Source organism: Carassius auratus, unplaced genomic scaffold (assembly GCF_003368295.1).
Source record: "Carassius auratus strain Wakin unplaced genomic scaffold, ASM336829v1 scaf_tig00215416, whole genome shotgun sequence".
Lineage (NCBI taxonomy): Eukaryota > Metazoa > Chordata > Actinopteri > Cypriniformes > Cyprinidae > Carassius > Carassius auratus.
The window spans coordinates 1,614,785-1,631,713 of record NW_020528079.1 but is presented as its reverse complement, the minus strand read 5'-3'; the positions used below and the strand labels follow the sequence as shown (position 1 = coordinate 1,631,713).

Sequence of the window (16,929 nt, the reverse complement as noted above, 5' to 3'; positions counted from 1 at the left end):
TCTTCGGAACGTGGGTTTTGTCATTTCGGCTGTGACTACATACATATTTGCTGGTTTATGAATTGTTATCTTCTTCATAATGGTCTCATTATTTAAAATCAGCCGAAATGGGCAGGTTTCCATTGTGACAACATGCCCCACTATTGGTCAGTGTGTGTTTTAAGACCTGTTTTAAAATCTTTCTATCTTCTGGATGTTCAATACTTTTAAGTGAATCCTGCATCAAGTCTCTTAGTATTATTTTTGTATTATTAATATATTATAGCATTAATTAATACTTTGAATGAAATTTATTTGTATATTTCCAATAAAATGTTTACATTTTTGTAGTTGTTGTCTGATTTTTTAAATACAAATTTCTATATCTAGCTTATATTTTTCAGTTTTAATCTGAGGAATTTTAGCACTTTTCATTTTCATTTTTTTTTTTCAACAAAGATTTGTTTTATTACTGATTTATTACAATGAAGGATAATTTACAATTTTTAGTTTTCGTTAACAACACTGTTTATATTCCGGCAATTATAAATGAATTTTAGTCGACCATACCTTGACATCACAGAATAGATCGAAAGAAACATCTGATTTGTAACAATGTACATGTGCAGAAGGGGTTCAGCATGAGCTAAAGTTAGTCAGAGGACTTCTCACTTCAGAAGTGGTAGAGCTCCTCTCTGGCTGCAGGGGGCACTATAGAGTTTTCCCACACACATTCTCTTGTTCCCATCCCCCATTTGATTCTGCTCTGTGGACATACACAGGCCTCCATCAGCCCTTTCAGCCTCTGTCCCTCAGTTCCCAACCCTCCCACACACACCCAGTAACTGAAGCACACATGCTGCTCTCTTTCCTTCAGACTTGCATAGCAGGAAAGTCCTTCTCTGAGAGTGACAGTGCACTTTCTTATCATCCCTCCATTTTGAATTCCCTCTTACACAATATATTCAATTTATAGGCATGAGTAGATTGACCTCAGGGTCTCGCATGACACAGTTCATTGCATACATATTACAAAAACATTTCTTTAGCATGGATGGGAAATAGATTTCAATCAATCTGGGTTGAATCCAACGGGCTGAGAACAATCGTGGACACCTTGTCTGACCTCAAGGTTGAAGCCCCTCTTTTGTTAATCAATCCCTCACCTCTTTCCACTTGTCATTCAGAGACCCTTTTTAACAACCCAAGTGAATAAATATTCCGTTTTACTCAATATATGTTATATTTCAGATTTGAAAAGGGTTGTGAATCGCATTTCATTTTAATTTCAAGATGAGTAAAAAAAAGTTAGACGTGAAAGTGATGCAAGTGAATTCCCCTTTACTGTATACATTACTTTTTGTCCAAAAAAATTAAATAAAACTGGCAAATCTATTATGAACTAAAAATATAACACATTACTAATTTTGGTGGCCATGCAACTAAGATGGCAAGGGGACCAGAGAATTGCATTACGAGGTGTTTTGAGAACACTGTTGCTCAAATTATACAATATTAGATTTTTATCTATATTATACACCATATTTTACTTATTAGTCCTAAAAAAAAAAAAACCTTGTCAGTCCTATAATGTGTAGCTTGCAGTAGACCGAAACAGCCAAACCAGAGGATCATGAATTGGGTTGAAAAGGGGTGGAAATTTACCGGAAACTTTCCAAAAGTCAGATTAATAATCCAAAAAAATCCTGGAATGTGTTCTAAATTTCTGGAATATTTCCAAAATTTACTGGAAATGTTTCATCTTTTTGCAGCATTAGTCATAAAGAAGTAGAAAAAGCCAAAGAAAACAGAGACTGACCAGGGTTAGAAACATTGTGAGAAGGACAAAACAGCACTTTATTGTTCAGAAATGTTTGCAGTGACGAAGGAAAATAGAATAAAGTGGACAAACAAAACAAAAACAACAGACAACATAAACTGGAGGTCACAAATTTAAACATACAGAAAGTTAGACTGAATAGATATGCTCATTCGGGCCCGAGGTCACAACAGGAGTCCAGCTGGTGGAGAAAAAGTGTGTAACTGCTGAAAAAGAAAACAATCAGTGGAGGCTGAACCAAACCTGGCTAATCTACTAGCAAAATGCTATAGTGGTCAATTTAACTGCCATATACTCTTACGTTAGGGCAGACGCAGATGTATGAGAAGCTGCTCTGGAAGCAAAACAATTTACAGGATCGTAAATACATATTTAAAAAAAAAAACAGATTCTTCAATTATAAACAGGCAAAACAAAAGCAAGATATTATGTTCTTTTATTTTGCATTATTTATACTTTGATATACATATTTTTAAGCAAAATGCTATACTTTTGTTAATAAAAGTAAACAGAAAAAACAGCCACCGAAGCCACATCCATTGTCTATGTAAACCAAAGTTGAACATATGACCATTAAGCGTGAGCACAAAAAGTATTTTTCCATCAGTGAGTACACCTAAACATCTCCTTAAACATATCTGAAAGACTGTACAAATATACACAACCAGTACTATATGTTAACATGAAATTCAAGATTGGCTCTAATAAACACTCTTTTTAGCAACAATGTGTAACAGCTTAACAAGTATGTTTCTGGTTATGTTAAAGAAATATTAAACTGAAGGCAAATTATAGATTGTTTGGTAAATGTTGAGCTTTTTCTTTCCCTATCCTGAGGAAAAGTTGACCCAAGCTTCACAATCACAATTTGCATTCATCTTAATATTTCAAACTGTAAAATATGACTTTGTTGCCTTTCTCAAATGGCTTTAGGAGTTAAGGGGAAAACAGAACCTTAAAGCTACTGTCTGTAACCAAGGTCTAGAAGTTCAATGAGGCAGCATTGTTGGAGTATGTTAAACTTAATGCAAAGGTATACGTGTGCATTTTATTAACCCTGTCCAGAAATCAGACCTGTTGCTTGGTTAACTGAGTCTCTGATTGTTCAAGCTTGTTTGAGATACCTGACTGGTACTTTCCCTTTCGCCGCTTGGTTCGTTTATCAAGTCTTTTGACCCATAACCGTTTTCGCTGTGGACGTCCTCCCTGATGTCAGAGTTACTCCCATCCACATTATCATTTGTCTCTGGTTCCTCTCTACTAAGTGACTGTGCAGTCTGCACATTCTCCTCTTTATCGCTGTCCGAGTCCACAGCAATTGGTTCAGAATTGACAAGTGCTCCAGGTTTTAAGGTGCTCATCAGTGAATCATTGCAGTTGCTCCCTATGATGGCCTTTTGACCATTGGAGTAGAGAGAGGCTTTGGCGGAAACCCTTGCTAGCATCCCATGCTTCTGCTGCAGGTCACCATTGGTTGTAGCTCTTTGCCGAAAGCGAATGGCATTGGCAGATCTGCCTATCCGATATCTAGTAGTTCGTCTTTTATGTTCCCGGTTATGGTTCTTGAAATAGCACTTTGACTCAAAGCTCATGGGATGCTGCAAATCTATAATGTCTTCCATTTTAAATCCCAGCAGGACCCGAGAGTTTAAGGTTTCACAATTCAGCATACATCTCCTCCTTCGATTTGAGAAGTGGCTTGCAATGTCAGATTTCCAAAGCCAGAGACTGGACGCAAGCTTCTCAACCTCTTGACGAGTGGGGTAAGGCTGCCTGTTGAAGTACTGAGTGAGAAAAGCTTTTCGTGTCTCGTAGGACTCATTCTCGTAACCCTTTGGGTCCAAGGCAAAGACTACAGGTTCATCTTGTTTGTCAGCTGAAAGTGGTGGGCTATGCCCAGTCTGGTCATCACTTCCGGATTTCTGTCTCTTTGGCTCAGTTTGACTGACGTTTGCTAAACCCGCCCGTTTGAGACCAGCCCCCTGGGCCTGTGCAACTCTTGCGGAGAGAGCAGGCCGACCGTTCTGAGTTTTGCTGACACCGCGGCAGTGCACTAGATGCAAAGTAATCGTGGAAGCTGTCATGTTACTAGTGTAGACGCCAAGGCAATGGATGCATTTGTAGGTCAACTTCTTCTCCACAGGATGAACTGTTTGTATAACTTGATGACGGTCACGCAAATGGTGAGCTAGAGAATCTGAGATGGGACCCTTAAGAATTGAGAAGCACAGAGGACAAAGAGTTTTGCCTACATCCTTCTTATAAGGTACAGCTGCTTGTGGTGTAGCCTTAGCCGGTATGGCGCCTGAGGCATCTGAGGGTATCTTTGGGACTGGTGGCAACACCTGTTTGTTGCCCTGCAATGATGGTGGTAATGCATTGTTTTGGGCATGAAATGCCACCGATTCTTCTGGGGCATCCCGCATGTTATATGTGGTGACGATCAACTGGACATTCTTGGGATTTCCCTGCTGAAGTGTGAGGTCAAATGTAAGTGGGGAGTCTGTCCGTGGCCCAACAAATTCTTTGGGATGCACCCCTCGCATATGTGTCACCATTTTTTCCACATCATTGAACGTGGCCCTGCAGTGTGGGCAAGATAAGCCATGTATTAACATGTGATTAAGAAGCGTGTCGCTAGGTAGGTAACGGTTGCAGTATAAGCATTTACTAGTGAAGTTGTGAATTTTCATGATGTAGTTGGCCACCGCCGGAACCTTCTCTGCTTTGTGCTCCTTTTCAAAATGCGAACTATACACATTTTCTGGAAAGAGCTCATTGCAGATGGTGCAGATCTTCCATTTCTGAGTGTACGACGTGCCGATGACAGAGTTGCCCTTCTTGGAAGTAACAGATGACACCGTAGTAGCTGCTGCCTGAACTCGTGAGTTCAGTTGCGGGATCTTTAGTATGGAAGTCGATGATGATCCAGAAACTGAACTACGAAGACTAGCAGAAAGCTGCAGTTTGCTTGTCTGAGACTGCTGTGGGACTGAAAGCTGCACCTGTTGCCCTCCAATGGTCAAGGAATGTGTAGTACCTGGCTTCAGACCGAATGCCCCCTGCTTCAGATGAACACCTGACAGGAGCCCACTTGAATTCAAGCTCCCTTTAGGAATAACAATTCGACTCAGCTGCTGAGCAGATAAAGGTCGTACTCCAGTAACTACTGTGCCTTTTGGCATAACACCAATGATGCCTTTTTCACCCTGAGCTTTAGGGGACACCATAATCACAGGCTTCGCTCGAGGTACCACCACATTGGTGTGTCCAATCATAGCAGTAACTTGATAACCAATGCGCTCATGGTCCTCAATGACATGCTGCACAAGGGCTTCATAGGTACGAGGAACAAAGAGGCACCGTTTGCAGTGGATGGCTGTGCTCGTACTGATGGTACCACAAGAATCAGTACTACTCCCTGTACCAGAGCCTGCCGTTGTCCCAGTGGCTGGTGTTGTCTTCTCACCAGGCCTCACTAAGTATGGTGCTGCTACGTGCTGGAAATGTTCCCGGTAGATATGCTTTCGCACCACATTATATAGTGGGTCCCTGTAAGTGCATTTCTTGCAATAGTACACTGCTTGCTCTATATTATCACGTGTCTTATCCAAACGAGCACCATCCTTCATGCCAACCCCTGCCCCTTGATGTCCTCCAGTATTGTGACGCACAACATTGTTGGGCATATGAAAGAGTCTGATGTGTGTCTCCAAAGTCTTTTTGTTCCCATTGTAAGTGCAATAGGGGCAGTTAAGGAGAATGCGGTTTTCAAAGTCCTCGCTGTGCACATTACGAAAGTGACTCTTGTAGGCGGAGAAAAACTTGGAGGAGAATGTACATCCTGAACAACAGAATGGCTTTGAGCGGTACTCCTAAAAAGATATGAAATATGAGAAATATGGGTAAAGAAATATGGAGATGGGTTTAAAAATCAGAAAGAAGATTATAAAAAAATGTTTCTTAATGACTTAAGTTACTACTCACTTGTGATTTGGTCATTGAGGGATCCCACATGCACACATCGTCCCATGTGGTGTTCTTAATGTAGAACTCATTGGGAACAAAGTCCTTATAGTCCTGGAGGGGGAAAAGAAAAGTATAGAGTGAAAATGACTTTGTCGCAATACACTAAAGATAAGACCATATAAAGAATTTTTTTTTATGTTTTGCATCTATACTTCAGTCTAAAAGAGAAAGGTGTGGAAACGAATGAAGACTAAAAAGAAATCAATTCAAATCAATAAATCGATTCAGCTAAACTGATTAGCTAAAACAATTAAAAACCCAACTTTGCCAAGATTCTTGCTACTTGAGGTTTCAATCAAAGCGGTTAATAAAAAAGCTCTTTCTTAAAGATCACAAGCAAGAAACTAGATACCTGGCATGGTCTTTAGGAAATTGAATGGCCAAAATGTGCATTACAAATCACAGTGATATTCACAACGTTGCTTAATTTTATCAGTAACAAAACATAAAATACAGCCTTTTCTTTTAATCAATTCAAATATTTAAATTCCACACAGATTTTCCTTTGTGGTGCTCTGTCTCCATAAAATTGTAAACAATGGAACTAGTGGCAGGTGCAGTAATTTTGTCAGTAGTAAATTTATTCAAAAGCAAGAGAGGCGGCTTTATTTCTGGCAATCTTAAATGCAAAAAGTTTACATGGGCCTACTTTATAAGCTAAAGAAACAGATTCATATGTTATTTCTTTTGCCAAAAAATAAAAAATAAATAAAAATTCTGTTAAGATTCAAGGTTAGAAGATGATAATAAAAGCATGCCGAAAACCTGATTGCCCACAGATTTCACAGCTATGGGTTTCACTGTGACAAAGAATGTAATGTAGAAAAACTAAATCTCAAATCTTTCCCTGGAGGGCCAATGCGCTGCAGAGTTTAGCTTCAACCCTGTTCAAACTCACCTAGCTGTGATTTTCTAATGACCATGAAGAAAATGATTAGCATGCTCAGGTGTTTGATTAGGGTTAGAGCTAAACTGCAGGAAAGTGGATCTCAGATTTGAGCATCCCTGCACTAAATCATTTGGAGTGGTCTTAAAGGGATAGCTCACCCAAAAATGAAAATTACCCCATGATTTACAAACCCTCAAGCCATCCTAAGTGTATATGACTTTCTTATTTCAGATGAATACAACTGAAGTAATATTAGAAAATGTCCTGGCTAAGTGATTAGTGGTCAATAGTTTCCATGCGGAAGCACAGAGGAGAGAGCAAAACAAAACACCAGTAATTAATTAGAAGTATAAAACGAGGATTTGTTAAGTCTGAAAAAATATCTGAGGATTTGGATGTATTCCAAGAGGAGACTAAAAAACTAGCATATTCTCGTCCAATGTCATCGGCTGGACACCACTCTCTCGTGGACACGCACAGGACAGTTAGCAGTAGTTAGGGATTACAGTTTATAAAGGTTTAAATATGGATATTTTTTTACACAAAATGCCTTCATTATCCCCCCTGTGGAGTACTTTTTATGATTGATTTAAAGACTTTTATTTTTCTTCAAAATCTAGACTACCATTCACTGCCATTAAAAAGCTTGTAAGAGCCAGGATATTTTTTTATTTTACTCCAACTGTATTCATCTGGAAGAAGAAAGTCATATACAGATAGGATAGCTTGAGGGTGAGTAAATCATGGGGTAATTCTAATTGTTGGGTGAACTATCCCTTTAAGGCGAGTCAGATGATCCATGGTGTTGAGCATGTACTTCCTTGCCTAAGAAGACAATAGAGAGAAATTTACTTACATCGATGTGCTCCCTGCAAAACTCTACGCCAATGTCACCCAGCACTTTCTTCACATTCTTCCTCGCTTTCCTTAGACTACTGAGGTTGTTCACTGGGAGTTGAAACATTCTGCCACCTGAAAATAAATTCAATACATTATAACCATTGTGAATGAATAATACACACATTTTGTATTGTTTTGAATGATTTCAGGGAATAATTCACGAATAAGATATCAGTACTGTATATCTCACTATGACACTATCAATCTGACCAGTTAAATGCATCTTAAGCCAAATCATAATCACAGGCTCAAGCCAGAGAAACTGCCAGAAAAGGTCTTAAACAAAACAAATGAGTCGGACTGCATCTTTCTCATCACAACCAGGGAAAATGAGCTGCATCCTTAACACCTACAGAAAAAAGCCAACTGACTTTTGACAGCATACAATATTGCGTTCTTATTTTACAATAGTGTTTTTCAACCTTTTATTTCTTCATCAAAAACCACAATCAACAAATGTATTTATGATTTAAATGCCAAAGAGACTTTTCACAACAGGAAACTAATTTGCGGCCTTTGTATGGTGGCATGCAATTACCATAAAGGGCCCTTCTACATGAGAATGTTAATTTGAACGAGGAGAATCAATGTACGAGGTGACAACTAAAGAAATCAACCTCTGTCTGGAGTATATGTGGTAGTCTATAATTGATCCAAGCAAGGTGGCACAACCTTACACATGCTTTGTTAAAAAGGAACTTAATGCATTAATGTTTTTTTTTAATTATTATTATGACGTCACAATATACTTTAAATTTAAATACACAGTTTGGGGTTGGAAAGTTTTTTTATTGTTTTTGAAAGAGGTCTCTTATTCTCACCAAAGCTGCATTTATATGATCAAAAATACAGTAAAACCAGTAATATTGTGAAATATTATTACATTTTAAAATAACTGCTTTCTATTTTAATATGTTTTAAGATTAATTATTTCATGTGGCGGCAAAGCTGAATTTTCAGCACCGTTAATCCAGTCTTCTCATTTTAATATGCTCGTTTTGCAGGGGCTTTTATTATTAATATTTTATTACTAACATTTTCAAGATTTTTTTAAAACATTTTTATAAATAATATTTTATTAATAGCATTTATTATTTTGTCGAAAACAGCCATGTTGCTTAATGTTTTTGTGGAAATGCTTCATTATATGCTTTATTTTTCAGGATTTTTTGATGAACAAAGTTCAGAAGAACAATTTATCTAAAACCACTTCTGGTGCATCTTTACTCTAACAATTCCCTGCATCTTTGCTGAATAAAAGTATGAATTTCTCTAATACATTAAATCTATTTTACATGTAATAACAAAGCAAATCGAAATCTTTCCAAGCACCATTTACAACTGCTTCAGTACTTGATGTCTATGGGATGGCACGATTTCAAAATACGATCGCACAACCGAAAAACAGAAATGCTTCCAATGAATCTGCGGCCAACAGTCTACAGAAACAGCAGTGCAGTATCGTACATAAAGAGCCGAACATACACAACTGCAGTGCTAAATGAGTTCGATCCCACAGCAGCCTGCAAAAATGAGGTCAAAGTTCAAGTAAGGTCAAAGGTCATGCACCTATCTGGGCGGCCTTCATGGAAAACCTGCATCAGCTCTTGGCATCACCAATGACAAGCATCATACGGTACACCCTGCTTTAACAAAGAGCAGCAGTTTCTCTCTGGCACCGAATAGGAGCTCTCTCTCTTTGGTTAGGCGTTCCTCATCCCCTAACTGACTCTCTCCCATCCGTTCTAGATGGCGCTAGAGGACAGCTCTTCCTCCATGTTATATAAGCCTCTCCCTGTTCTGCCAGCCCTTTTTCCGCTCCCTTTTTTGTTACAGCCCTGGAATGGCGCCTCCTGTTGAGGCAGCAGCAGAGGCCAGTGCTTGGAAAGCCATATCTGCAATGTCTGCTCTGGGTGGAGGTTATCTGGTGATCTCCTAGCAAACAGATGACTTGGTTTGCATTCATATGCATATACACAAGCAAATCTCCATTAGTAAGAATGAAAATGTAAATATCGGTCACATCTTAATTAACTGCCTAATGGTCGTCCATATCCAAAATCATGGACCCAGCTTTAAAGAGAAAAACACAAGCTGTCAAATACATTCAGCACCATGTTTTCATCAAAGGACCACTACAGCTACAATTGCACAAATAATACTGTATATATTAAACACACACAGCAGGATAAACATTAGCTGTCTAAATGTCAAATTCAAGCACTGCAATTTGCTGAATGACATCTATACTACCCAAGGAGGTACATACTAAGGTACATATCAGACTTACATTCAAAGACCAACAATCATTACAAATTATATAGAGCAATATCAAGAAGGAAAGTACAGGAGTAGGACAACACACTAACAAGGAAAACAACTGAGCGATTAGAGATCAATAACAGTCACACGTTGGTCTGTTTGGTTTGTTGACATGTCAAAAGCCAACTTTGGTTTGTTATTAGTAAAACTGCAGGTGTTGAACTGACAGCAATTGTTCGTTAATTAAAAGAACAATTCACACACGCACACAAATTAGAAATTAAATAAAAACGGATACAGATAATTAATTCAACCTAATATTACTCCATACACGACTTGTGAAACACAAAAGGAGACGAATGAAAGCCTCAGTCACCATTCTCAGAGCATCTTTTATCCAACAATAAAACTGAGGCTGACATTCTGATTAACATTTCCCTTAGCTTATATTAGAAAGTCATAGAAAAACGTGAGGGCGAATAGACGATGACATAAATTGATATTTGGTGAACGGTCCCTTTAACGATTGTTTAGATGCAGCGCGAATTATTCGTGATGAGTTAACGAAAAAACGTCAGTTTAACTTTGACAGTTAGGCTCGTTAACTAAGGTTACTAAGCAAACGGAGAAAAACAGGGGGCTTGAGTGAGCGGTCTGATTTAGTGTCTCGGTGAGTGATAACGACCCCCGGCTTGCTACCAAACCCTCAGATACAGTTAACTTACAATGGTAACAACACATCAATAAAAACTTTTAATTCACGACCTGAGAGAACTGCTCAACAACTGTATGACACATGCAGTTAGCTACGTTTTCCACCTGAGGGTCTGGTTTACTCCTTTCAGATTTCCTCCAGTTATTAATAGTAAGTTAGCAGGTCTCTTGCGTTCCCCAAGCGCAAAACGGGGAGCGAGTTTAACGTTACCTGCTCCACGTTCTCGCGAGCCGAAAGCCCGTAATGTCACTTTCCCGCCCCCCGAACCGAGCGCCTCGTCCTCCGCTTCCCGGGCGGACACACACCGCCGAAAGAGGGAGCTCGACTCCTGTCACGGGCCGACCCAGAGCTGTCTGTCTGCCGGGAACGAGCTGCTGCAACTCATCTAACAGAGTCTGTGCGGGTCTACGGGGGTCCTGGAGGAAGAATAAGCGTGAACCGTTGAGCGCGTGCTGCGTTTGCGATGATGCACAGTCCACAAGACACGCGATGGTGATGTAATTGACAGCAATTAACGTAATCCGCCATCCACTTAAACAATACGACCCGGTCCAGTACCTATACTATCCAAAATGGCGTGTGAGAAGGGGCGGAAGTGACATGTGTGTTTGATTAGCATAAAAAAAGCATTGTTCCGACGGAGAGCGGCGGTGGATGGGGGATTATGTGGTGAGAGGTGTCAGAGGACCACCAATCTAACATTTACCCCTCCATCGAAGCTTATCTGAAATGCACAAGTGTGTCTGTGCACGCATACAATGTTTTATTGAATTCTCCTGAAATTGGTGTAAACAGCCCCTGGGTGCAGTTACATGGAATGAACCCATAGGGGGCGCCATCGGCCGAAACTTGATTGGATAGAGGCGTATGCGTCAATTCTGCATCTGGTATCTACCCCCGCAGAGTCGGATGTATACAGTGCCTTAGTACTCAGGCAGCATCAGAGCAACTTGAGCTCGGGTGGTGGCGCTGTACCGCGCTCATGCGCAACTCACCGGGACTACTTCTGCTTGTGAAGTGCTGGGGTTGCAGACTGTGAGCCATGGTGATTCCCCCACCCTCTGGCCCTTGAGTTCTGGAGTCATCCCCCCTCCTTGGTGTTGCCTGCATCAAACTCGCCCGAGCAGTTCCTTGCATTACACTAGTTTGGGTGTTATTTGGGCCTGAAAACTCTAAAGCCATTGAAAGAAGAAAATGTTTCTTTTTGGATGTCATCAAAATAGGGTTGACACTTAAGTGATTGATTGCAGTAGGTCTTAGGAAGTAGGCTATTGTTTTCCACTGACAGTGACTGATGTGTGAAATCAAGTGCATAATGACTTCCATCAGTTTTGATGGAAGTCCACAGTATTGTACAAATAACATACGTCCAGATGATAATGTCCAAACCCCACTGCATAACCAAAATGATTTGCATCAAATGTTTATTTCAAAGCATAAATCTCCATAGCCACTCAAAGTACAAAAACTCAGGCTGTTATGTTCCAAAAGGGACTTTTCGCAGCAATAGCTGGGTTTCCATCCAAACATAAAAGCAAATCTTTTCGATGTTCACAAAAAAGGGAAAAAAAAACAAAAGTGAATTAGGTGCATTTCCATGAAGTTGTTTGAGTGGATGATGGGGGTATTGGAAACCTAGTTACCAATGGTAAATAAAACACCAGTGGAAACACGTGGGTTTAATGTTTTCTACGTCAGAATTTATTCGGCAAATGTGTTTCCATCTCCAATGATTCACATTAACATTACTCTTACAAGTCAAAAACCACCTCAAGTGAGCATTAAAACATTTTTGCAAAATAAGGATTTTTTTTTTTTTCAGAAATTTGCCATTTCCATTTGTTACATTTTAATGTACATTTCAAAATATAGTCTAGCATTTAACAAAACTAATAGGAACATGGAAAGTGGTAAATCCAAGCAATCGAAACACTACTATACTGTAGTTTGATATGGGACAAATAACTCATCATAATGTACTTGTTACTTGGAAAGCTTGAATTTCAGTTCCACTGCGGTGATGAGTTCTAAACATATATCACAAAACTAAACATAACCAAATGAGGTCAAAGGTCATGTAGTAACAAAAAGAGTGAGCAATCCTTTCAGGAAGGAGACAATTTCATTTCCACCCAATTTTGACTCCCCATAAACACGGTCCACAAATGATATAGGAACCTGTATAATAGACAGACGAGACCACTTTCAGATAATCATAAAATAATATGGCTTGCTACTTTAGAAAAAAAATGTTTTTAAACTTAATTGAATTTATAAATGACTGCATGTATTATCTAAACTATATTTTATTTGTTTAATGCATAACAAGATTTATAAGAAATGTGGAATGAGAGATGTGTGCTGACCTCTCCAACAGTGTAGCCCAGTTGTCTAGCACGGACAATCATCTCCATCTGGAACACATAGCCTTTTGACACACATTGCTCTACTAGTTTTTTAAGAACCTCTGTCTTATAGAGCCTGAAACGTAGAACACATGATATAGGAGACAGTAATACAATATTGTAATATAAAATACAATGTTTAAAAAAAAGAACAATGATTAAATTATTAACATGCCTTTACCTAAAACTCCCCGTGAGATCAGATGCTCCTGGTCTGAGCAGCACTTGTGTGATAAAGTTTGCACCTCGACTAAAAGGAAACAATCATTCCAATCAAAGTAATCTTGTGCCATAAAATCAATTATACATGAAAAGTGATATGTGATTTATACAGTGGGTATAGAAAAGAATCTTCCCCCTTTAAAATAATCACATTTTGTTGCATTGCAACTCGAAATTAAGATGGACACAGTTTTTGTTTTATCCAGCTATATTTACTCAGTGCAACTTACAGTACAACATCCAAGTGAAATGTATATGTGGCAGTAACAGATAAAGGTCTCAAATAGCTAATATAGTTGGATATTACTATAAAATGTAGTTCCTAGAGTCAGCTGAAGTTTCCAGTCACATACCTGATAAGTTTCCGGCGCAGATCCCATCCATAAACCCCTCCATCTCCTCTGTACCTTGTGCCAGAGACCAGGTCATATCCACCCTCTTTCTGTTTTCTGAACAAATAGAAATAATCCATGAAAGTAGCTGCAACACAAGAGCACATGATAGTGATATTATAGTAAAACGACACTAGACAAAAACAATGAGCAGATTAAAAAGTCTTGTTACAGTAGAGGCATAAGGTAATTGAAAGAAAATGACTTACTCAATGAACTGTGGGATAAACTTTGGCTGTAAGGAAGAAAAAAACAACACTTAAATGTACCTAAATGCTCCTGAAGGCTTTTCACTTAAAGCAGGAACAAATGATTCATTTTAAATTCCTGATACTTTTGAGTACACGTGCTTGAAGCTATCCAACACTTTAACAAATTGATTTCTTTGACATTTCAAGTGGTTCCTTATTATGATGAAGTTTAAATTAGGAGGTACTAAATGACAGACCAAAACAAAGAGATTAATGTCTAAATTTGGCCAATTATGACTTAGTATCTTATATTTTTGACTTATCTTATAATGACTTAGCATCTCATAATCACGAAAGCTTCTCACAATTTTGACTTCATATAATTATTTATTTTTTTATCTCATTATAATTACGGTTTACCAAAGCAAGACTATTATTTTTTCTTATGTGGCAGAAATGAGTTTGCATAAATTCACTGAAAAGAACAGACTCAAAATAATGATATCAATAAGGCTTGTTGGCATGCTCTGCATGAGAAACATATGAAACTATTTCCTGTATTTGCACAATTGTGGACACTATGAATACCAGGATTTACTCAAGGAGGTACAAAACAGTATACAATGGAAGAGTACTTACATGATGAGAGAGATCTGCATCCATAATGATAATGAAGTTTCCTGACGCGTGTTTAATGCCGTGGATGTAAGCCGTTCCTGAAATGACATTAAGGGCAGTCACGCTATTTCTATAGATATCAGAAGTATTATGAAATATGAGCCAATTTACCTAATCCCAGTTTTTTTGCTCGCGGTCTCAGAAGCTAAAAAGAGACCGAGAGATGTCAGATTTTCATTTTTCCTTTCGACAAGCTGTCAGTCGTGCGCTGTGTTATCATAATGCATCAAACTCACAATCTTGTCAGCGCCGTAGATCTTCTGCAGCTGCTCGGCGATCTGCAGCGTCCCGTCTGGACTGCCATCGTCAATCACTATGATCTCGTAGTTGTATCCACTGCATTATAAGATTAAAGTACGGCTAATTGAATAAAAACGCTCTTTTAAAACCAACGAAATACAAGAGAGCAGCTTAGGGACTCTTCATCTCAGTCACTGCCAGCTCATCACTAGGATTCTACAGTCTGTGACAACTGCTTGTATTACGATTCTCGCCCATTGACTTTAAATAACAACACACTTACCTCTCGCCAAAGTACTTCACCAGCAACCACACAATCAATGGGAGATTTTCCCTCTCGTTGTAGGTTGGCAGCAGAACAGAATATTTGTCAGACTGCTCCCTGGTCTTCGCATTACCTCTCCTGCTCGCCATGTCGGGGACTCCGGATGTTTACATCAGGTACGTTGTCCTAGGAAATCACTAGCTCCATCCTTTGGTTCCGGAGATCATATTTCAGCAGTTCAAATGCAGAGCGCATCCAACAATTTATTTATTTATTTATTTATTTAGGACACTACAGTAGCAGCGCAATTTAGTCACAAAACTTTAGACTTAATCAATTTCTTAATTCAATTTGCAGGAACGTTGCATGTTAGATACACTGCACTTTGGGATAAAGTCTTGAGACTCCAACATTACAATAATTAACCCTAAAATGGGAACAGCCCGTAAAAATAATAGCAATTACAGAAAATAATTTCGTTTGTGGCCTTATAACGACAGAAAAAAAAACTGTATTCATCGCTCTGGCATGCCATTTACATTTAAATAAAAGGTTCCCCGTGAAACACTCAGATTGTGTTGATTTTAATAGGTCCAGCAAGGCATCTGAAACTATATTACATCAAAAGAAGTTTGCTTTTGAAAGCTTCATAAAAATGATGCCACGTTATGAGTGATTTCACTGCTGTAGTTACATAACGAAATTATTCATTCGAAGTGCTATTTTTGTAAACACCAGTGATCTTTTTATACATTATACACACGTTTTTTTTGTGTGTGAATGCAAATAGCAATTATTTAATTGACGCAGCATGACGGATATGATGACGGTGAGTCAACCTTTTTTTTTTTAATCCTATAAAATACTATGGACAGCACTTCTGCATATGTAAAGACAATTAATATAATATCAGTGTATTTCATATTAACGTGTATTTCTCTTGCAAAAAAATTGCTTATTTCAATTTTTAAACAAAACACTTGGTCAAGAAACAATATACATTTAAAACATACAGTGCATTAAATACAATAAAATACTTAATGTAAAATATTAGAAACATTCATAGTGCAGATTTTAGCTGTTGTTCTCTAACACTTGAGTTCCTTGTCTGGATACCAAAAATATCTCTGTAAATTTCTCTGTTAAATAGTGTATGTCTGTGTTGTAATTTCCTCTGCGCTACTCAAAAAGTTCTGCACATGAATCTACTGTAGTCTTGTAGCAGTAGATCAGGTTGCATCCTGGGTAAAAGACAGGGTCAAGGATGATCAGTGCTTTGGTGATCTCAGAATGGAAGCATTGAGCTGAGATCAGCTACCACAAAGAAAAAATATAGTCAAAAGAGTCCATCAGCAGGCTCATTCAAAATCAGCGTCTGGCAGAAACTCTGTTCATTAAATCACAATGTGTCTTTCTACAAAGTCTGGGCAGAGAGATTGTTCTGGCAATGCTGAAGTAAAACAGTAACTTCTCAACTCAAGGCTGGCATCCAAGGTATGGATCCTCTGAAAAAGGATAAACAGTAATCTCACCTACAGGTCAGACATGGACTTGGAGGTCCTGGTGAAGTAGAAATAAATAGTAGTGCAATTAATGCTTAACAAATCACTTATTTGAATTTATTGAAAGTATAGCCCCTTGAGATGTGACATCTAATTTTCAAGGTGGTCCATAAACAAACAAACAAAAAATATTACAAACAAAACCACCATACAAAACATGTATGCAACATATACACAAACTAGAAGACATGTTCAACCAATCCCCCACACCCACAGCAGGATTACTAAACAATCAATGTCATACATAAACAAAATCACCATAAGAAAACTTACAAGCATACACATTTAAAAATAAACAAAATCCAATTAAATTGTCTTCTTGATTTAGGGTGTAACCAATTAAGTATTTTATAAATATGA

At 38.4% G+C, this 16,929-nt stretch overlaps 2 protein-coding genes across 2 annotated transcripts; both read right to left on the bottom strand.

Moving 5' to 3' along the window:
* Nucleotides 1-2,238: 2,238 nt before the first annotated feature.
* Nucleotides 2,239-11,431, bottom strand: adnpb (activity-dependent neuroprotector homeobox b). Its single transcript, XM_026260300.1, has 4 exons — nucleotides 10,825-11,431; nucleotides 7,594-7,709; nucleotides 5,807-5,899; nucleotides 2,239-5,694 (listed from the first exon to the last, which is right to left on the bottom strand). The coding sequence occupies exons 2-4, from the start codon at nucleotides 7,699-7,701 to the stop codon at nucleotides 2,905-2,907; spliced, it is 2,991 nt and encodes a 996-aa protein (XP_026116085.1). The 5' UTR covers nucleotides 7,702-7,709; nucleotides 10,825-11,431; the 3' UTR covers nucleotides 2,239-2,904.
* Nucleotides 11,432-12,292: 861 nt separating this feature from the next.
* Nucleotides 12,293-15,195, bottom strand: dpm1 (dolichyl-phosphate mannosyltransferase subunit 1, catalytic). Its single transcript, XM_026260382.1, has 9 exons — nucleotides 15,026-15,195; nucleotides 14,739-14,838; nucleotides 14,614-14,647; nucleotides 14,464-14,540; nucleotides 13,843-13,868; nucleotides 13,595-13,690; nucleotides 13,201-13,269; nucleotides 12,981-13,095; nucleotides 12,293-12,792 (listed from the first exon to the last, which is right to left on the bottom strand). The coding sequence occupies exons 1-9, from the start codon at nucleotides 15,154-15,156 to the stop codon at nucleotides 12,688-12,690; spliced, it is 753 nt and encodes a 250-aa protein (XP_026116167.1). The 5' UTR covers nucleotides 15,157-15,195; the 3' UTR covers nucleotides 12,293-12,687.
* Nucleotides 15,196-16,929: the final 1,734 nt, after the last annotated feature.